Consider the following 23,416-nt stretch of genomic DNA (forward strand, 5'->3'; position numbering starts at 1 on the left):
GAGCTTATCATATGAGTGATTGTCCGTCGTCGTCTGTGTCAATGTTTTATTTTTTCGACTTCTTCTTGAAAACTACAAGCCTGAATGCTTTGATACTTGGTGTATGTGTACCTTGGGTAGACCTCTCTCAGATTTGTTCATTTTATGATATCTTCAATTCTCTAATTTTGGTGAATATTTTTGTCATTTTTGGTAAAAAGTGATATTTTCGACTTGTTGAAAACCGCAAGTCTGATTGCTTTTATATTACATATATAGGTACTACCGGGGGTACATGTGGACCTCTTTCAGATGTGGTTATTTCGTGATGATATCTTCAATTATCTAATTTTGCTGATAATTTTTGGTGAAAAGGGATATTTTTGAATTCTTGTTGAAAACAAGTCCTGTTGCTTTGATACTATACATATTGTTCATTTTCTAATGATATCTTCTGTTCTTTAATTGCAATGTGCATTGCTAACAGCGGAGCTATCTCAGCCGACAGGCTGCTTGTTTAAAGATTTGAATTATAAAGGCAACTTTGTGACCTACAAAGTATCAATGTCGCATCGTGTTTGTCATTTTCAGGTTATATCAGGCCAGTTTTTGAGTGACAAGAAGGTTAGTACCTACGTAGAAGTAGACATGTACGGCTTGCCAGCAGACACTGTTCGTAAACGCTTCAGAACCAAGACTGTGCAAGGAAATGGAATCAGCCCCATATATGACGAGGAACCTTTTGTTTTTAAAAAGGTGAGACCGCATGTACATATTAATTTACATATTAATTTACATAATTTATTTCACCATGCTTAGTTCTGATTAATATATGACTTGACATTTATCTTTAAAAAAAAGCATCTACCATTAAATTGATTCCAACTGCTATCAGAGATGACATTTAAAGCTGTGATTGTTGTGTGTCCATTGGTGCTCAAAAAAAATTGTTGTATAGAATAAAAAATTTAGCTATAAAAACTTCTTTTTGGAATGCTATCAATTTCTTCTTGTATTTAATTTGATGTAATGGTATATCATTCTTAACAGGTCGTGCTCCCAAACTTAGCAGTATTGAGGATCGCCGTACTAGAAGAAAATGGAAAATTGATAGGTCATCGTATTCTCCCATTAGAGGGACTACAACCAGGTAAAGACAAATTTGAATCTGTACAGCACCACAGACAATACATATTTTACTGTTCGGTCAAGTATAAGATGAAATATACAAACAAGTGTATTTGTCTTGCGATGGGGGGGGGGGGGGGTTTCACATCGTACTATGGATGACGTATGAATAATTATGAAAATAAAATATAGAATAATATTATGATGAATTGTAACAATTTGAGGTTTCTCCCATTTTTATTATTTATGGTACCTCATACCCGTGCAGTGGAACACCCACACTTGTGGTCAGCAACTTGTAAATCTGACTAACAAGGCCAAAGGCTCTCCACTTACATTTTTACTTCAAATAGACTATTTTTCGGTCACTTTGCGATCCTGAGTTATGCATGAAATCAAATGTAAAAACAGGAGTAACTATGGCCATAACGCTACAGTGCTTGGGATTTGACAAACATGATAATGTTTTTAGGGTTTTTCAAACCCAATAATGTGCTTTACATTTTTGATGATGGTCAATTTGGATGGAGGAAGGGTATCTCAATGCAATATTCTCCTCTCGAAAATCGACATTCCGACATTGAGCTATACAAAAGGGATCTCAAATTTAAAATCAAATCGTTTGATTTTTGACGACAAACATTTGGTCCAGGCCTTTCACACAGTTCGTGAGATCTCACAGTGAATGGTGAATCACCTATTATAAATTTTGCGTCATTTTTAATATTGAAGCATATTAATCAGCGTTTGTTTAATTTCAGGTTATCGACACATATCCCTTCGAAATGAAGCTAACCAATCATTAACGCTACCAACATTGTTTATGAAAATTAATGTCAAAGACTACGTTCCAGACACGTTAACAGACTTTGCTGCTGCTCTGGCAAATCCAATAGCCTATCAAAACATGATTGAAAAGCGAGAGAAACAGTTGCAAGAGTTGACTGAAGATTTTGAAAACGAGGTAATTGAATATTAGTCTCTGTTCAGACCCGGTACAAAAACGGATTTATATTGTGAATTGATATTTGTATATTTGTCTATTCCAATTTGTATCTCAGACAAGCCTGTACGGATCACATTCAAACTGTGGAACATATGACAAATTTTATAGAGAAAGTTTCAAATAACACTTACTGGTATTTCCTGCTGGGAAAAGTTGTTTAATATGTTTCTGGTCATCTCATGTCTATTTTTGTGGAAAACTAAATAATAAATATTTATGAAATGTAATACATTCTAGTCCACCACATTTCAAACTTCATCCAGACAGCATTACTCAATAATTTCTCAAAATTCATGAAAATATTTAATGCATTTGGCTGTTTTTCTTCAAATTTATAACTTAGAATCAGCTTGAACTCAAACACCTTTGCTAAATTTCACAAAAAAACAAACAAACAGACTTCTTCTCTACTTTGAAAAGACCCCTGTAGAATTCCCACCTTCTCTCAGTTGTTTAACACACAAAATGAAAGCAGTCAATTATTACAGCAAGGGTCAATGTATTTGTTTTAAAGGACACTGATCAACTCGACCAGTTTGGTCGAATGAAAATGCCGACAGAGAAAGACATTGTTGGTGCAGGAAATGAAGAGAATGGCAATGCTGAGCCGAATACAGCACAAAACAGTAAACAAATATTGGAATTTAAGGAATCAAATGGAAGCTCAAGTGTTAGCTACACAAAATCCAATGGAGAATATGGCTCCAAGAAGGCAAATGCCAAAGCTTTACTTACTATGAAAGAAAGCACAATGTGTTCTAAGTCAGGCCATTCTATAGGTGAGTGCCTATAATTACCATATTTAGCTACCATATGATTACAATTAGTGGAAAATATGTAGAAGGACATTGCAGTGTCGTCAAGGCCAATTCATACTTAAAGACACGTAGAACTGCTGACATACCTACACATAGTTGTGGAAAGAGAAATTTCTGATAGACGAACTATGGTTTTTCTCCATGCATATTATTTTTTTCTGATTCTAATCATGTGTCACAAAAAAATAATTTTTTATTTTTTTATTTTTATTACAGATTCAGTTCAAAATAGTGTTCCAAGGTCATCATCTCTGGCTAATACACGTCTCCTGATGGCAAGTAATTCCATAGCAGAAGAAGAGATCCATAGAACCAAGAGTGCTCCAATGCTAGATCAAGCAGGTAAGAGAAGAATTGTCATGTTTTTCATTACTACTTGTATGTTCTTGCATACTACTAAATAATGATCAAAACACCAAACTATCAGTGTATGGACTTCTATGTTTATCAATAGATGGTCTAAAAATAAGTTCTTACTGCAATGTATTGTCACACGCAACGTAATATTACCGTAATTGGTATAGTGCAGGTGTGATGGTTCAAATACCAAAATGGCAACAGTAACAGAAAGACTTCCCTGGCGGTGATGATAAAATACGAACACAGAGCCAACAGATGAGGTTTCAACTGGTACTGGTATTATTATACTCTGCAAACATCAAGTACAATAACGTGGTAAAACTCCACTACTCCAATGACTAGATACTTAAACTCCATTACTATTCAACGAGATCTACGATCTGAACTAAGTGCTGAACAACTCCCCTATATATACCCCCCACTGTCTATAAATAGACCATTACATCAGCATACATAATGAGACTGGAACTTACTACAAATTTCTAGAATGTTCCATTACCTTCTATTGCCTCCTACAGTGTTCTATTACCTATTCAACCAGTTTCTAAAAAATCTAGAATATTCCACCCAGACACAGTACGGTTCTAGAACATTCTTAGTGACACGGAAGTGGTAAATAAGTCGTATGCGACATGTATCTGCCCAACATTGCAATCACACATAAGGAAGTGTTGGCTGATTATCATTGTCAGTTGAATGCAAAGAGCAATTTATTTATTACCACTAGAGGACTCACTTTGCTTTGTGAGTACAAATGCTAAGATATTCTAAGATCTACGAAGTCAGTGGAATTATCACTACTAGAGGGATTTCTTTGTACTATGAGTACAGGTATGAAACATATTTTGTGACCTGTCATAGTGATTGGAATTATCACCACTAGAGGGCTCTCTTTGCTATGTGAGTAAACATATTCCAAGACCTATAATGTGGTTGAAATTATCACCACTAGAGGGCTTGCAACATGAAACTTTCACAGGTTACGGGCGTCTTATGTGAAGTAGGACGCAGGTAACTAATAGTCACTATATTGCTCCACTGGACTGGGATTCCAGCCCAAAGGCACGTGACTAAATGACATAATTTAAAAACATTCCAATTTTCATCCCCTGTGAACAAGTCTTCATTACTGCTATGAGCCCATGCCGATTCTTTCTGCCTTTTTATTTGAGATGATTCTGTAAGTGTGCAAAGTGATAACGAACAAAACAGTTTTATATTTGTGCAACTTTTGAGAGTAGAAGAAAAACCCTGCTTTATACATAGAACGACCACAAGCGTACGCACTGATATCCAGTAACTAAGGTTAAATAGAACAAAGAATGAAAACATCATAGACAAATCAAATGCTGGAACCATTACTAGTTACTAATCTCCTTTGGTTTGGTCCGCCATGACACTTGAGGTTGGAATCAGCCATGTGAAAAGTAGTTGGAATTATCACCACTAGAGGGCTCACTTTGCTTTTTTAAGTGTGAGTACAGATGTGAACATACTACAAGACCTGAAAAGTGGTTGGAATTATCACCACTAGAGGGCTCACTTTGCCTTTTGAGTGTGAGTGCAGATGTGAACATACTACAAGACCTGAAAAGTGGTTGGAATTATCATCACTAGAGGGCTCACTTTGCTTTGTGGGTACAGATGTGAACATACAAGACCTGAAAAGTGGTTGGAATTATCACCACTAGAGGGCTCCCTTTGTTTTGTGAGTACAGATGCGAACATACTAGAAGACCTGCAAAGTGATTGGAATTATCACCACTAAAGGGCTAAAAGTTGTTATTGTTTATATACCGGTATATTGTATATAAATGGTAGTATATGCCATAATAAAATCGTCTAGATCCTCAGAAAGTGGTCAAATAGCCACTTCCTGTTTAATGTTAATCCATTATGGCTGCCTATTCACATGACATATTGATTTTCTTTTCTCAAACTTGAAAGGTGTTACCTAGGAGATGATATATATGGATGGAGCTTCAAGTCAGTTGGCCAGCCATACATTAGAAGATGAATTTTTTGTCATTTTCACCACAAAAAACACAGATGGTCATGTGACTTTTAAAGTCTTTAACTTCTGTGTGAGTCTTTGTAGTTAGTATGTAAGTAGTGTAAAAACTCAAAAATTTAGCTTTTATTGTTTTTACCACTGATCTCTGAAGAACTGCTCAATGGATTTCAATGAAATACATTGGGACATAATAGATGATCTAGACGGGACAATGCACAGATGTAATCAATTTTCAGTTTAAATTGGTGCATATTAATCAGCTAATTTGCATAATAATTATTAATTTGTCAACTGTTATGTCAAGGATAGCTTATCATTCCATGTCAGTGAAACTTAGTACATAGATGCCATGGACGAAATTTTTTTTTTTTATGAAATCCATGTATATTAATTACCTAATTTGAATACTAATATACCAATTTTCAGCTTTTTTAATGATATCCAAAGTACCACTCAATAGATTTTAATTAAATTTAAAATGCTATGGAACAATGCACAGACCTGATTAGTTTTTAGTTGGAATCTGTGTGTATTAATTACCTATTTTACCAAAAAAATGCCTTAACAAAGAAGCTTGATATATTGGTGCTCTGAAATAAGCGATATATGCATATTTATTAGTTTTCATAAATTAACCAGTTTATAGGTGTTCAACAGATGTCTTAAGTACCACTCATCAAATTTTAACTTTGTACATTGGTGCTTTTTGGATAATCCACAGATCTGATTATATTAGTCTTGAAACCATGCATACTAATTACCTACTTTGCATAGACAAGAGGACATGTAATTTCATTAATATGCATAGCTATAATATCTCAATCGCTGTTGCAGATAAGACATGCAGCTAGTGCTATAACGGAGGCCTTTTAGAAGCGATATAGCAAATCAGATGACCATATATGGTCATGTAATCTAATTAATATGCATAACTATTAGGCAGTGCTACATGTATGATGAAGGCATTTTACAGATATCAAATGACTATATATGGTTATGTAACCTAATTAATCTGCACTAGAGTATTAGGCAGTGCTATGATGAAGGCATTTTACAGATATCAAATGACTATATATGGTTATGTAACCTAATTAATCTGCACTAGAGTATTAGGCAGTGCTATGATGAAGGCATTTTACAGATATCAAATGACCATATATGGTCATGTAACCTAATTAATATGCATAACTATACTAGGTACTGCTGATAGTGAATATGCAGCCAGTGCTATGATCAAGGCATTTTACAGATATCATGTGGTATTGTTAATATACAGAACTGTATTATCTCAAGCACAATGTACTCAATCATGCAGTTAGGGGCATCAAACCAGTGCTATAATGAAGGCATTTGACAAAAGGTAAAAGATGACCGTATATGGTCATGTGGTAAGTCATATGGTGATGATTTCAATATTTATAATTGTTATACCATAGCCATTGGGAACCAGCCTGATCACTGCTTGCAGTTATATTTGTAAATGCTGTATTTGCTCTATTAGAAGCGCAATGTGCTTATTGGGGCAAGTCTGTAGTCAAAATACTTCAATGATGGTGCATGCATTAAATGCAATTTATGTTTTATAAGTTGTGCTTCTAATACAGTAAATACAGTATTTCTTAATTGTACTTCATGCCTCCGATATCCTCAGTACATGTACAGGAGTTCTTTTTAAGCTTTCTTTGGTTATTGCTTATATCTATTGTACATTTAAAGCGGGGGAGTCGATCGTCACCTGCGCATGCGTCAGATGGCCAAAGCGTGTCATTGTTCACAAGCGTGCAACTACACATGAGGCTTTGCGTTGTTAGCATGTGTTTTTATCATCGTTTGGGAATCAATTCCCACGTGTGTGTAGGTGACGACCTTTTCGCTTTAAAGTGTATGCCATGGCATAATCAGATTTCCTAGACCCTCTGAACGTCATCAAATAGCCATTTTCTGTCTAAATTCTATTCAATATGACTTCTAAATCATGTGACATATTAGTTTTTACTTATTAAAACTCGAAAGGTCAGTCAAACCAGCCATTCTTTTCAGCATTTTTGTTAATTATATCTATTTTACATAAAGGGTAGTACTGTGAAATACTTTATTTTCGGATTGATTTAATTTTTGCAAAAGGTCATTTTGCGCGACATTAAATTTCACATCTAATTTAATATTCATAATTTATTAAGGAGCTTCACAGAAAGTGTCACAGACAATTACAAGTAGATGCAAAATAAACTACAAAATATTAAGACACAATCATTACATAAAATCATTAAATTCAAAATGAAGTTGCATTTGAAGGAAAACTACTGTAAATCAAGGCAGGTTTTATTGAACAGCAGATTAGAAGACCGATAAAATGAGATGAACCATGACACCTGGAAATACCTAATTCATTGAGTGCCTTAGTATAGAACGATGCATCCTGGCCACGCAGAGTACATTATTTTTTCACAATGGATTTATGTGTGTTGACACTGGAAATTCTGATCTCAACAGCTGTGGTGAATGCCCATTCCATTGCAATGCTATACAAAATTATTAACTTCAGTTTTGGAATGCAGTTGCTGAAACAAATGTTGTGTGAAATTGTTTTTCGTGTTCGTCCACAATGCGTCAATGACATCTATGCACCAAGAGAACAAAGTATATGGTGACACTATTTTACGCGAACGTAATATCACGCTTTCTGGCCTTTTATTACTCATGCGAAAAATAAATTCCTACGTAAATAAAGTATTTCATGGTATATGCCATGAAAAAAACAGATCGTCTTGACCCTCAGAAAATAGTCAAATATCCACTTCCTGTTTAATTTCAATCCAACATGGCTGCCAAACGAGTCAACAATCATAATCTTGAAAATTAGGTTTCCAAGCTTTCATAGTTTCAGAAGTTTTAGAAATCTACAGGTAACGGTGTTCAAGTTCTGGGCGTCAAAGAAACGGCAGAAAGAAGAAGATGAAGAAGAAGAAGAACAACAAAATCAGTCCAAACAGACTTGCGGAACCATCAATGAATTTAAGGGACACTGTTACACACAATTTTTTACTAAATCTTGAGGTAGTTTTCTTGGCGGTCTTCACACATCTCAACAGTGAGGTGGCAAGCAATAGTGTAAGTACAGTAGGAAAATTAATCCCATGCATTGCCAAGGTAAGGTCGAGAGAGAATTAGAAATGGCAAAATCAACATATGCAACTTTGAAACGAAATTGCACTTTCATGGAGAATGCTGAAATATTCAATTTGATCAATTAGATTTGCTGGTTAGGGGGTGTAATATTGAACACATATTGACTGGCCATGGGGGCAGTAGCATATGTCTTTTCCCCCACAAGGTATTTTGAGTCGTCTCAAAAATCTATTTAATATCTATTTCATAAATAGTCTGATTTTGTGGATGGTTCAAAATCCTGTGGGGGAAATGGACATACATTATTAGCAAAATAAAGTCAGTCAATACATGTTTTATAACAGACCATATTCAGATTCTGATACCCAACTTGAATTAATAATTATACACACTACTTAGACTGTAACCCATCATATATCACACAGACTCTCAATTTACAATGAACACATACAGTGGTATACACAATTTATTTCATAATAATAATGTTAGTTTCCCGTAATCTATATTCAAGCATGGGATGTGAGTAAAAACATGCAGCATTCAGTTCAACTTATGCACTTAATTGTCACCTGCTACAGAAGTGATTAGGATAGTTTTGCAGTGTAAATAAAGCCAACAATTTATAAGTTTTTTAAGGTCATTCCCTGACTCCCAAAGGTTAAAAATATCTTAGTATTCTTTCATCTGATTCATTTTCAATATGCGTATCCAAGGCCATCATTCATGAACATAACTGGTGTCAGCACTGATACATATGTGGCGACGGATGACTATTTCTAAATCAATTTGGGAATAGTTCATCATGTGCTAAGGATAGATTAATACTATATACCGGTATAACCCCATAGGACCGTATTAATCAATCTGGATACAGAATCTGAATATGGTGTGTTATAAAGAAAACTATTACGTGACTTTACCAAAATACATTCCTTTTCTTTTCCAGTTGAAATAGAGGCTGCTAACTCAACTGACATCAAGACCAATAAGGTAGAATATCATAAATGTAAAAAATAATACAACCTTGCCTAAATTAATGTTTATAATATAAATCGAAAATCATTAGTTTCATCATCATGAGACACCACATGCAGAAGATCCCAGAATTGAATATATTTTATTTTTTACATTTACTGCATATAGAAATTTGTCAAATTAGTTTCTAAGCAACAGAAAGAATTGGATAAAATGATTAAGAAGCAGGAAAAAGTACAGAGTAAACTGAAAAAGATGCAAACTCAGCAGTTAGCCAAGTTACAAGGCATCCATAACAGAAACAAAGACCGACTGCAGAAGAGGCATCATAAGTCAATGAGGAAAGCAAACAAATCAAAAGAAGGGTAAGTTAATTTTACTGATCCAGTTTATATTTTAATGTATGTAAGAAATGTCGATATAGCTCTGTCTGCAGTATTATTAATATTTATAAAACCAAGGTTGTGCTTTTTTTTATTGATCCTTCTGTTTGCTATCAGAGGCTAGAATTGGTTTAGTATCCTTCCATCATACGTAGTAATCTGCCAGTTAAGACAGCCAGCAAATTTAACATCTTAGAACAGTTTGTTATGGTAAACTTAATTGCAACAGTTGAAATGGATGGTTGTGCATGATCATGATGCGTTGAACAACATGGCTGCCATAATAGTTTCTGCCAAAACTAATTCTAGTCAGTTTTGTGATATTAGGATGCGGGCCGATCAGAGATCTCACAAAAAGTTTTTCAAAAGTTCTTTTACGGGATATGTGCAGAAAACGCCAACCCTTACCTTTCGAAGGTTTTGCTTTAGGCTATTCTAACTAAGAGTGAACTATGCCTTCAGTATTAATGGCTGCTGCACCCTGGGACACATATTGTAGTGGAAAGCGCTTAAACCAATATTGTTGTGTTTGGATGTCTTTTACCCTTATTCTTGAGATTGTGTTATAGTTATAATGATCCTTTATTTCTTCTCTTGGTACACCCAGGCCAGAGATTGTTTAACTTGTTCAATGTTTAGGATGGTTGTGTGTGTGATAAAGCATTATCTGATGGCCTCTCAAAAAGTGTTGTGTTTTGACGTGATCAGTCTTTAATGCTTTCCATACCTGAGGAAGAATTATTTTATCAGTCGAGGGCTTTCATCACCATCAATTTATTTTTTCCAGCAATCTCACAGACACTGTGAGACAGAATGATGTGGAGATGCAGACTATTCTCAATGATCAACAAGAAAAGGTAAATACATTTTATTTCATTTCATAATTATTACCTAGTCTCGTCCTGCAAGACACTGGTATAGCTGTTAATCATTAATACAAATATAGCACATGGCTTTATCATTGGATTAAGCAAATAATCTTCTAATGTGAAATTTACTTAACTGTACGTTCGTGTCTTTAAATTTGGTTTTCATGTGTGAAAATGAAAAAAATGTCATTTATGTCCAATTTGATTATAAAAATAAGTTTGATTGTTGTAAAAATAAATTGTAATAATAAGAAATATTGATGCCATAAAGGACAGCAGGGTCCAGGGCATCTATTTTATAAATAATGAGGTCAGGTACTTGTCATTGGGGTAGTTTAAATGATCAGTACCATGAGCTACAGTTTGTTTCATGTATTTTAATACCTAGTTTGATTGTCAAGATACGGTTTTCTGAATATATTATGAGACATGTGTTTATGCATATTGATTAGGTCACATGATCATATATGGTAATTTCTTATGTTAGTCATGTATATTTTCTTTTGTTCAATGCTTTCATAATAGCACAGATTGCATCTTCCTATTGCAACAGTTCTTGAGATATGAGAGTTATGCATATTAATACAGCCAACCCGGTGACCGTGTGACCTAGCCATGTGATATTTGGAGGAAAGTGGAATGAACATGCCCAATTTTAGACCAATGCACAAGTTCCATTTTCCACAAATTCCAATTTGGTGGCTATAATCACTAGACTGTTAATGATATTTTTTGTAATTTTGGAAGTGCATATTTTGCTGATGACACACAAGAAAATTGTGATTTTCAGGCTGTTACAAACAACACAATAAAAATGACCAGTTCTTTGTTCCTTTCAATCAAAAATGGCAGCCAAAATCACATGACCGCTAAAAATAATGCTACGAAAAAAAATTGGGATTTTTAGACCCATGATGAAATTTTTTGTCAAATCCAAGATGATGGGCTAAGTGATTGACCAGAAGCAGATTTTTATAGCTCAGACAAGAACCTATTCTCATGCCAAGTCTCAAAACTGCAGCTGCAAAAAAAAAAAAAAAAACATTACCCACAAAGCATCATAATCAGTTCTTTGATCAGCTTCCTCTCAATTCCAGGAAACTAAACTGAAATTGTGCATGTGCGTAGTACATAACATTGCGCAACAAGTTTCAGGTTCTCAGCTGGTTTGAACTCAAACTTGCTGAATGAAAGGCAATACAAAATTTCAGATACATGTATCTGCCAAAACAAGTGGCTGATCACCATTTGAAAATTATTTGCACTAGAATGAGCATATCAAGTTTCAGATTTCTAGCCCTAACCTTTTTATCAAGTGACTCAACAAAAAAAGTCACAGGAGAAGAAAAGATCTAACATCAGTAATAATAGGTGTCTATAGCTCTTCAGGCTTGCGTATCTAAAAATATCATCCAAATTAAAAAGAAACGCAAAACCAACTAGTTTGTTTTACGTCATGCATGTATGTCTTTGGGAACTCCTGTTGTCATGGTTATGAAATGCACATGTCACGACTTGTTTGAAGTGATAATTGTGTTGCTGCCGGGGTACATGTTAATCCCTGTTGTATTAATCAATCAGTCAGTCTGTGATGATATATATTGTCCTGTGTATAATTAGTGACATATAATCACATCAACCATCTAATGTATTCCATCTGCTCATAGTGCTAGACAGTTAAATTGTTTATGAATTGCTCGAGGGGAAAGAAAATGAAAAGCTTGATGGATTTTCGGCTCTGTTACAATATAATACATTATAAGCACACTGAATCCCATTTATTAATGCCGTGCAACATGGTTATGTTGAAAAGACGAGTCTTAAAAATAGGCAAAGGGTCATGTTTCAGATGTACCCCGGTACTTTCTTTTTATGAAAATTATTATTGAATTTTATTGAATGATGATGACATGTATCATTCTGGAATTCAACAAGTGATTTAAGTTTCATTTAATTTTGAATGAATAAATCTTCTCTTCCATCAGTTAACAGAATATTTAATCTACTTGAAAATCTAAAACTAGTATGCTTTGCTTTTTATTTTCAATACATAAAATTACCTTGTGTTGAGAGCTCTATTGGATTTGCTCATTTCATGACGAAATCTACAATTTTTTTATTTAGCTCCGCTGTCGACAAAGTTGACACAGCGGAGCTGTGCATTTTACTGATTGTCTGTCGTCGTCCGTTATCGTCGTCAGCTTTACATTTTCAACTTCTTCTTCGAAACCGCAAGTTAGAATGTTTTCAAATTTGATTTGATGGTGCAAGTACCTTAGATGGTTCTTTTTCAGATTTGTTTTTTTCATGTCAAAATCTCAAATTTTCTATTTTTGGTGAATATTTTTGTAATTTGTGGTAAAAAGTGATATTTTCAGCTTCTTGTTAAAAACCGCAATTCCAATTGCTTTGATACTACATATATAGATACTGCATGTGGACCTTTCTCATATTTGTTTATTTCGTGATGATATCTTTAATTCTCTAATTTTGGTGAATATTTTTGTAAATAGCAGAAATTGGTTTACTACTTGCACTGCCGTGATGTTATGTTTGCATGTACCAAGTATTTGAAACGAACACTATTTCTGCAATATAGTTTGAATAATGAAAAATAATCTGTTTGACCATTTAGTTGTTTAATACCATACTTCATTCAACTGACAAGTGGTTTCCAAATTGTAAAGAGTATGTTGTTTATAAGAAGTTATTTGATTGGTTTCCCAGTCGCTACAGATAATCAAAATAAATTTGTTACACGCATCGCTGCAGTGCTTATAGCCACTCCATTAAAAATATCCAATTCTATAGAGGGTATAGGATTTATGACATAAGTGAAAGGTCACGGCTTTGTTACAACCATGACAACTGGGAAAGTTTCACACTGTGTTGTCATTCCCGTGAGGCAATTGGTCATTACGGTACTCAAAATTAATTTGATGATTAGTTATATGTTGATTTCCTTGAGGCACACATTGGTGAATAGGAAGAGGATTGATGATATCATCAACATATTTTTTCTAATGTTAAAATAGTGCAAATAGTGCATTTATTGTATTCTGAATCAATAAAATATCACTTATTTTGACCATAGAATTACATGTTCGGATATTAACTTAATGGCAATTAATTTCTCTCAAGTTTTAATTTCTCCTGTGGCTCAAAATGCTTGACATTTATATATATATTTATTATTACTATAACCCAACGATATTTTCACTTAGGTTGACATCAACAGACATGAGTCATTATCGTCAGAGTTTTGAATCAATCTAGAATAACACTGAATAAAATATATCATTGCGTGCACTTTGTATGCTAATTATGTTGATGCGAATATATTGCATATGCCGGTACTGAAATTTGTTAGGGTTTTTAAAAATTTTATCGATATTATGTCATATCTCAAATTGTAGGCTGGTATCATAAGCTTGAAAAATCATATATTGTAAATGATGGGGTAATTTTTGCATTCTTTCTTTAACATTGTGTTTTATGGAATTCTTCTAAAAATATCGATTTTTGAAAAATATTAGGACAAGTTTCTCAAAAAACGTCACTGTAGCATACAAGTGAATTCTACTTATTGTGCCATGAGACAATAACTCCATGATTGTACATAAGGCCAAAAAAAAAAATGTTTTGTTGCCTTCAGCGACTGACCGAAAAATATGAAATATCGGGTCGCGTTTTTGTTTTCCCATATACCTCGGCTATTTACAATACCGATACCCTTAGTTTTCACGAGTTTAAAAAAAATAAAGAAAAACAATCTGACCGACCCAATTTTTCAATTTTCCGACTTGAGGGCAACATAAGTTGTTGTTTTTTTTGGCCTAATAAACCAATGAACATTGTCATGTGATTTATGACCAACTTTCTAAAACATAATGAGTGGACTAAGCTTCTACCTTTAATGCATTTAGAGTATACCAGTATATATATCAAGATTAAGTGATATTAAAAGCGGCGTATATTTTTTTTTCCTTAGGTGATAGATCTTAAAAAAACTCATTCAAACATACTGATAGACATGTACAAGGAGCATTATAACTTGGAACAGCAGATGAGAAAGAAGCATATGCAAGCTAAAAATGAACTGCTACGAAATATCATGGTGAACACACATGATAACCAACTTAAAGATATGGATAAATTTCACAAAAGGTATGTTCAGGGTTATAAAACAAATTTACTCTTCTTGAGTCAAATTACTGTAAATGGAAGGAATGTTACCGGGTAAATGCATCATCCGCACAGCACACTCATGCTGCGTTATACTGCCACCATACTCACATTTTGAAAATCTTTCTTTTTTTTTTACCTTTAAAAGCGAGTTGTTCTTGTCTGATGTTATGCGTGCAGTAACTTGTTGTACACAAAATATGTGCTTTCATTTGATTTGGCAACATGAAAACCATCATTGTGAAAAAAGTGTTAAAATGTTCAATCTTATCTTTATAATCAGAGAAGAATCAGAGCTGCAGAAAAGAATGTTTGTTCAGAACCGAGAAGAGATGAAAACGCTAAACAAAAGAATTAAAAACAAACAGGAAATGCAGAGGTGAGTCATTTTCACCAGATCCTTGTAAATTCTATATGTATAAAACAATCATATTGTATATTTTTTTCTCTTTATAAAAGCAATACCAACATTATGGCCTTTGTTACATATGTGTGGTCCAATTTTATGTAAACATTGTTTTTTATGATTCTACTACTTTGTTTGTCATCAAAACTTATTGATTTGAGCTGATTTAATATTTGAGCCTGCATTTATATGTATTCAACATCACAGATGTTATATTTGTGTCTCTTTTCGTTTATAAACCATTCACACCTTTACATCACTTACGCACAGCATACAACATGTGGGAAAAGTCACATTAGAATGGTCTTACTAAAGTTTTCATGTTAAAACTTTTCTTTGTATAGCATGTACAACCAGCACATGCAATTCTAAACTAAAGTGACATTAAAAAAACAACTTGATCATCTGAGTAAAACCAGGGCAGCCAAAATATCATGTTGTGTAGACTGATCATGAACTTCTGAAATACTTGATGTATGAAAACAAATAAAACACCAAACTTTTATGAGCTGGCATTTAGATTCAAGATAATAAAAAAAAATTAAAAAAGAAATTGCACATGTTCATTCTTTGAATACAAATGAGAAAGAGGCAACCGTAGTTCACTCATGTAATCATAGATCTCCTAGGGGAGGTCTATGCTGTGATGTATACATGGTAATTTGTTTAACAAGAACATAAAGTACCGTAATACAGTCAAGATGCCATTGACATCGATTTTAACGTTTCTTGTGTATATACATGTCCTTTTCAAATTACAAAGATCATACACATAACCCAGCTTTCAACACATGCAGTAATGTTACATAAATTTGAGTCTCCAGTTGCCTTTGAATTTGACGCACTGTACGTCACCTGCACTTGTCATATATTGGTGTAAACAGTACATAATAGATTGTAACGCAGAGAATCATGTATTCATGGCTGACGGAGTGTCTTCTAGCTATTTCTGATGTATTTTATACATATTGAATATAAAAACTGGATTCGTGCATATTTATAATGAAAATACTATTTTTAACTTTCCTTATAGATTGAAAAGAGAATTTCAGCAGAAACACATAAATCAAGCTGTAACAGCCAGAAAGACAGTAAGTTGAATTGAAAAAGGCAATGTGGATATATACATTTTTTAGTATGTCTAAATGGGTTTGTGTGATATTGTTGTGTATATATTGTATATCAGCCCATGGATTTTCTCAACGGTTCCTGGGTCTTTGTTTCAAACATACTGTGGAATACTTTATTTTCGCTGGAATTAATTTTCGCTGAAAAGGCTTTTTGGGCATTTTGTATGGAATTTATTTTCACTGATTTTTTATGAGTTTAATGTGAAATATAGGAAAAAAAGTATATTCGCTGGATTTTATTTTCACGGAATCACCCTTTCAGCGAAAATAGCGAAAATAAATTCCAAGCGAAAATAAAGTATTGTACAGTAGTTGATACATGATAATAGTAGCTTCTCGATGAGTGGCTTTTACAGCGAGTAGTTTTTGCAGCGAGTAGGGCTTTGTCACAGTAACTGGTCCTCTAATCAAAGATGAGAATTAATGTTTATTGTGCCATTAACAACTGGCGTTAATCTTGGTAACAAAATAGCAACTGGTCACCATGTTTTAATGTTATCTGTGCAGAGCACGATCTCCAAGTTCGGCAGACCAAACTTGGTCCACTGATATTTGTGTTTATGCACATGATCAAACTTGAATTGGATTATATATCCAATCCAAGATGGCTGACTATCGACAGTAGACGTTTTTTCACACAATTCTACTTATATCTCTCAAATGCATAAAATAGCCAATTGTGTTGTAAGTCTAGTAAACTCTGATCTGCTTCCTGTACTTGCAACATTATAGAAATTCAAGTTTATACTTTTAATACATTCTGACCATTTGTTTTACAATTAAGTATAAGAGTAGAAATGGCATTCTCAATAACTTGTATAATTAGCTAACATTTCTTTAAACTGACTTCTCAATATACATTTATACCTTAACAACAACAAAAAGTTTTAGTTTAAATAAATCAAAATACTGTCAGTCAACATTTTCAATCACTGCAACTGCACCAGTTTAATTCAAAAGTGCTGTGTATCTTATCTTTACAGCTGACTGAATTCCAAGAAAGAAAGAGGAAACAGCTTGAACGTGCGATGAAAAATGTACAGGAGAAATTGACTGAAGAGGAAAACAAAGTAGGTTGATCTTAATTTAATTATTATCAGCTTATAAATTATTATAATTTTCATCCCTCATCACACCCTGTACTATTCAATATGAGTCCCATGTATGATGCAAATGTTTACACTGAATGATAATTTATAAGTATGAGCTTCATTAATGCTGATAATTACTTTTTTGTCGCTGGAATTTATTTTCACCAAAAACCACAATTTGTGTTGATGTCACATATTTCACTGATTTGTCATAAAGTTCATGCAAACCATAAACAAGTATTTTGGTATTCACCATCATTGATTAATCACTAAATTTATTGAAAAAAAATAACATAATGGAAAGTTTTTGTCCAAGTTTACAAGCGTGTAAAATGGGGAAAAAGCCTTACGTAATCAAAAAATATCATATAAATTATGGAATGTGCAGCCATTGTGATATTCGTATTTTACTATTCTTTTAGTGACACTTGCAATTCAGTTTATATTGTCAATATCTTTCAATTAAACTGAAATTAAACTATTTCATATTGGAAATAGTCAGCATATGTGGTAATATTTGGCTGGTAATGTTATACATGTACTGTTGTCTGTATGGCCGTCCATTCGTCAATCCACTCGCCCATTTTGAGTCAAAATTTGTTGTCTCAAGAGCTTCTGGTTGAATTTAAATTAAACTTGCCGCACAGCTACTTTTATTATGGGCATCAGACCTGATTTGATTTTTTACAAATCTGTGCATGTTAATTAGGTAATTTGCATAATAATTAACCAGTTAATGTATGTTTGTTTTGTTGCTTAAATGCATTGAAACTTTTGCATGATTGCTAATTGTCCGATAATAGCTAACTAATGTGCATATTAATTAGATAATTTGCATACATATTATACTGTTTTCAGTTTGTTTATTTGGTACATCGTACATGCATATCACTCGTACAGATGATAGTCTGATATATGTTTCCAATTGATCCGTTCATTTCAATTACGTAAATTGCACACTAATTACAATATACTTCATATGCTTTTGAAGTTGGTTTACTATTAAATAAAGTTAAGGTAGAGATGCAGGTTTGTGGGCACTTGGGAGTGAATTTTTTTCTTTTTTGCATTTTATTATCCAAACAGTCTTGGCTATAGACTGTTAAAATTTTGTAGAATTGTGAATAGTGGAACATACTCAAAAAACGATTTTAAAATATAGATAACAGGTGCAAACATTCTCTCTTTTGAATGCTTAGCAAGATTTAGCAAGGCTGTACATGAATAATAAAAAAGAAACATGGTGTAAAAAAGAAATGATGGGATCTCCATACTATGCTCTATATTTAACTTTTTACAAAATAATAATACATTTAAATTTGGAATTGTTACAGCCATTTTAATTATGAGCATTAGCAAACTTCTTACTGAGTGAATTGTTATGCAAATTAGCAATTATCTCAGCTTCTTTTTAGTGCACATCCCAGAACTTTAAAAAAAAATAGCTCCTAGACGCTTTGACCTTTTGTTTTGAAATTTTCACAAATGATTGATAATGTGTTTATCTTCAAAACGCCGTCGAAGCATTGTTTTTGGTTGAACAGTGTTACAACAATCTTACAGACAACTAGCCTGTGGGTTAATTTATGCATAAATTTGAAGTAGTGAAATTTGAGCTGCTGCCCTACAAAATTGACAACTGGTAGACAGTTTTCAAGACGGCACTTTCTTCATAGTAAACAAATGTACCCATAAACCAATTTTGACAGGAAACAGAAGCATGGTTTTGGAGCTAATTTTTTTTACATCACTTTTGACCAAAAAAGCACATTTTTGTGCATATTTCAAACTACAGTGTACATAACAAAGAAATACTAACAAAATTTTAAAATTCATACAATAAGCTTTTCGAAAATATATAGTTTTGTGGACAAGGGAGGTCATCTTGGTTTCCTAATTAACTAATTAAAATACCTGTCTGGTAAACTGCATCTCTACCTTAAGCAAATTTATGAACAATGGCATGATTGTTGTTAGTTTTGAAATATTGTTGACAAACCTGTTGAGATAGACACACATCGCAATTACTAGTTCATCTGCCGTCACCATGTTTCACAATTGATAAAGAATGGCAACTTGGTATGAATTCATTCTAAAAATTGTGGGAATTATTTGCCAATTTTAAGATTTTAACTACAGTTGATGTTTCAAAATACACAACATACACAATTTTGCCAGAAGCTGACTTTGAATGACAGATGGTTGCAATGTCTAAAGTTGAGTCATTATGTCGGACTTATATCTGATGTTTATTTTGGGAAGTACGTACACATGTACACCTATATGAACTTTCATTGTAAACAAACAGGGACTATGTCATGATTTTATTTATTGTGCAGATCAGTGCTATTTCCTCTTTTAATATAAATTGTACATCACTTCTGTACAAATTTGTTGACTGTCCAGTTTCACTAATTGACCTTCGATTTTTAACATTCATAAACAAGCATTTGTTGAAAGCCATATAACATACATTCTCATTTTATCCACCTTCAGTCACTACAAGATATACAAGATCAATTTAAGCGACGAAATGCTAACCTTGAGCGAGAGGTCCTACGAGAACAAGGCCTATTAGACGTTGAAGTCAACAATCGCAATGAGACAGATACAGGCGCTGAATTGTCAATTGATGATATTGATAGAATTGAAATACTGTCATCGTAGGAATAAATAATTTACATAAAGCAGGATTATATTTGTTGGTGTTGTGCTGGGAACACTGCAGATGAACAAAACATAAAGTAATTCAACATGTTAGTGCACATGTACTTATTCATTAAATATTAACTTTTTTTAATATAATGCAACACAGGTTTTAATATATAATGAAAAACTTTCATAAACCTGGTTTTAGCACTTTACAAAATAGTAATCATATCACACAGGTGTTTTGAATTATGATTCATTGACACTAAACCAAACAATCATATCTTTAATTGATCGCAGCACAATATACTCTATGTACGTCACACAATATATCAGAGTTTTAGTATTTCCACCTAGTAATTTTAATTTTTTTATATACTTATTTATCTCTATAAATGTAGAGTTATGTTGTGGAAAGTAGAAAATTATCTTGAATTCAGAAATGGTGCTGTCTTCATATCTTGTTACGGTGCATGTGTTAACAACAGTATTAATAACATTTTGTTTCACAAACAGTCATTGTTACAGTATTTACAGGTTGTATTTGTTACATGTTATTTTTGTACACTTAATTTTGTATTAAATGAGCTAAAAATATGGGATAAATATGAACATATTGAGTTGGGAAAGCTAATTTTATAGCATTTTGTCATTTTTTTCTATTAACCCTTGAGCATCAGTCAACTTTTGTTACTCCTTTTTAAACAACTCTATTTATGTTCTCAAAATTATTGGTGTCAAGAATCTATCAATATTTCAGAATTATGTGAAACAACATGGAGTGAACTAAGCATTAGGTAAACATCCTAATACAGGGTCTTGTTTATTTTTATCATTAAAACACCAAATTTTGTAATTGAAGTCTTGAAATAATTCAAATTCAACTTCAACAAATTTGACAAGATTTGATATTTTTATATGTTAGTGTATTCATGGCCTTTGTAGTGCTGTGGAAATTAATTCCTATTTTAGGAAAAGTGGGGACATCAGGGATTTGTCAGCGCATTTGGCTAAAATAAATACAAGCCGGTAGGCTCGTTGGCGATCCGCTCCACTAAAAAAAAAAGCAACATGTTTTCGGCTGTTGCCATGGTAGGACATGAACGTGAAGCTAATGTCAATTTATAACTAAAACTGGGTTCCGTATACGAAGTTTGCAAAAACGTTCAGTCTTTAGAAGTCATTTTTTTATTACTAGGACGTAATCTGCTGCTACATTTATTATTTCCAACCGTTTTGCGATAGTATTTTTTAGATTGGAGACAGCATTTACAGTTCATTCAAAGTTGCGTTGGGATTACGTTGATACAGTGTAACAATGTCGGCGCCGGTGATATCTTACCAGTGCGCAACATAGCCAAAATAAAAAGAATAATCATTTGAACACTGCTATTACAAGACTGGTATTAAATTTAGGGCGAAAGTATCCAAACATCAGTTTTCGGCAGTTGCCATGGCAGCGGTGGGTCAAGACATTTTTTCCAATTAGTGACGGTATGACCTGACTGTCAAATATGAACAAAATCAGCCAAGCCAAAAAAATCTGAGAAGTTAAAAGCCTTTGCTGGTGAAAAGTTACCCCAACTTTGAGGTCAATTTTCTCGGTAATGAAAACAGTACATTTTTGCCCACACTCAGATGAGTGGAATGAGCTACGTCCATGCTTTTTAATCGTAGAAATGTAGAGTGGCGCGAAGGTATTAAAAAAATCATTTTTTTGGCTGTTGCCATGGAAACAATGGGCCAGAATTTGTTTTCAGATTTTACAACCTAACTAGAGTAAAGGTGTGACTTGCCTGCCAAGTTTGAACCAAATTGGCCCAGCCAAAAAAATCACAGAAGAGTTAAAAAGCCATTTCTGGTGAAATTTCTCGGTTATGAAAAACGATAATCAAATATTCAAATAGTAACTTTGTGCCCACACTCAAGCTAAGTAGTATGAGTTAAGTCTGAGGTGTTTTATGTCTAAGGTGTTTTATCATAAATTTGTAGGAGGAGATACATTTGGCACAAAGCTATCCACAAATAATTTTTTTGGCTGTTGCTATGACAACAATGGGCCAAATTGTTTTTCACATTTTACCTAATAACTAGAATGATGGTGTGACCTGCCTGCCAAGTTTGAGCGAAATCGGCCAAGCCAAAAAAATCACAGAAGAATTAATACATGAAAACACTGGAAATCACACACACACACACACACACACAAGTGATTTTAAGGGCAATCCTAGCGGAGCAGATCGCCAACAAACAATTATTACAATTATTCAAAAGAATTTATTTTCAAGATGAAAGTTTGGTGGCGCTATATCACCATGAGGGGGAGCTGTGCACATTTCTGACAAAGTTTGAATTTTAGCTAATCCGAAAGGACATGCCTTTCAATAAGATAAAGCAAGAATCTGGCTATCAAATATTGCAATCAGGAAAAGTAAACATTCTCTGTTTGCCTAGCTAATAGCAGTATAATAGAGTAGAAAAGCCAGGAATCAATGAATTTACTGACATTTTATTTGACTTTTCAGCCTACAAGCCAGTTTAATTGCTGAACTAATATTGACTATTTTGTTTTTCTTAAAAGTGTAAAATTACCTCTTTTATTCATTCCAGCCAGTAGAAATTTACAACGTGATGATGAATATTTCTTTGTGAGCTTCATCTAAAAGATGACACTTGTGTACTTACCAGTACATAGAAGGAATATACTTTATGGAAAAGTACAAATGACTTCATCAGTTAAAATGTACAGCTACAGAATTTACAAATAATTTACACTTGGGACCCATGCAGACATGGTAATAGACAGTATAACTACTAATTAGACAATGGATGGTGATTCAATTAAGAAGGTCATCTTCGTATATAGTGTAGCTTTACTCCCGAGACACATGAAAGATTACTACATTTTGTGAAATATTCTTATTAGCCAAATTGTATATTATGTATCTAGAATTGTCAGAACTGTGGTGAACCTTTGTATTTTCATAATCAGAAGCTAGTTTTTAACTTTTGTTAGAATTAATATCTTGCTTTGTTAGTATTTTACTGGTTGCCATGGTGATGTATATTTTCAATTTAAAATATGCTGGATCACAGAAGAGAAAATGATTTTATTTCTTTACTTAAAGCACTCAATAAGTGTAATTTGTTCATATGATTTATTTATTTATTTATTTATCAATTCAGAAGTCCAATGATTATATTATATTAACCATTTAAGCATATACCTTGTGTGCTCAGAATATTAATTTTCTTATCAATTCTCTAAATAAATAAATGGTATTTTCAAAATGA

At 33.3% G+C, this 23,416-nt stretch overlaps 1 protein-coding gene across 1 annotated transcript in view; it reads left to right on the forward strand.

The window, feature by feature from the left end:
- Positions 1-23,416, forward strand: part of LOC100376870 (1-phosphatidylinositol 4,5-bisphosphate phosphodiesterase beta-1-like) — a 68,642-nt gene extending 45,226 nt beyond the window's left edge. Inside the window, exons 20-32 of the mRNA XM_085505709.1 lie at positions 571-735; positions 1,030-1,129; positions 1,869-2,071; positions 2,628-2,892; positions 3,148-3,273; positions 9,381-9,424; positions 9,578-9,774; positions 10,580-10,649; positions 14,653-14,828; positions 15,130-15,225; positions 16,286-16,343; positions 17,366-17,452; positions 19,970-23,416. Coding sequence (XP_085361835.1) covers positions 571-735; positions 1,030-1,129; positions 1,869-2,071; positions 2,628-2,892; positions 3,148-3,273; positions 9,381-9,424; positions 9,578-9,774; positions 10,580-10,649; positions 14,653-14,828; positions 15,130-15,225; positions 16,286-16,343; positions 17,366-17,452; positions 19,970-20,140 — 1,758 coding nt within the window. The 3' untranslated portion in view covers positions 20,141-23,416. The remainder of the gene's footprint in view (positions 1-570; positions 736-1,029; positions 1,130-1,868; positions 2,072-2,627; positions 2,893-3,147; positions 3,274-9,380; positions 9,425-9,577; positions 9,775-10,579; positions 10,650-14,652; positions 14,829-15,129; positions 15,226-16,285; positions 16,344-17,365; positions 17,453-19,969) is intronic.

Source organism: Saccoglossus kowalevskii, chromosome 2 (genome assembly GCF_978046115.1).
Source record: "Saccoglossus kowalevskii chromosome 2, keSacKowa6.1, whole genome shotgun sequence".
Lineage (NCBI taxonomy): Eukaryota > Metazoa > Hemichordata > Enteropneusta > Harrimaniidae > Saccoglossus > Saccoglossus kowalevskii.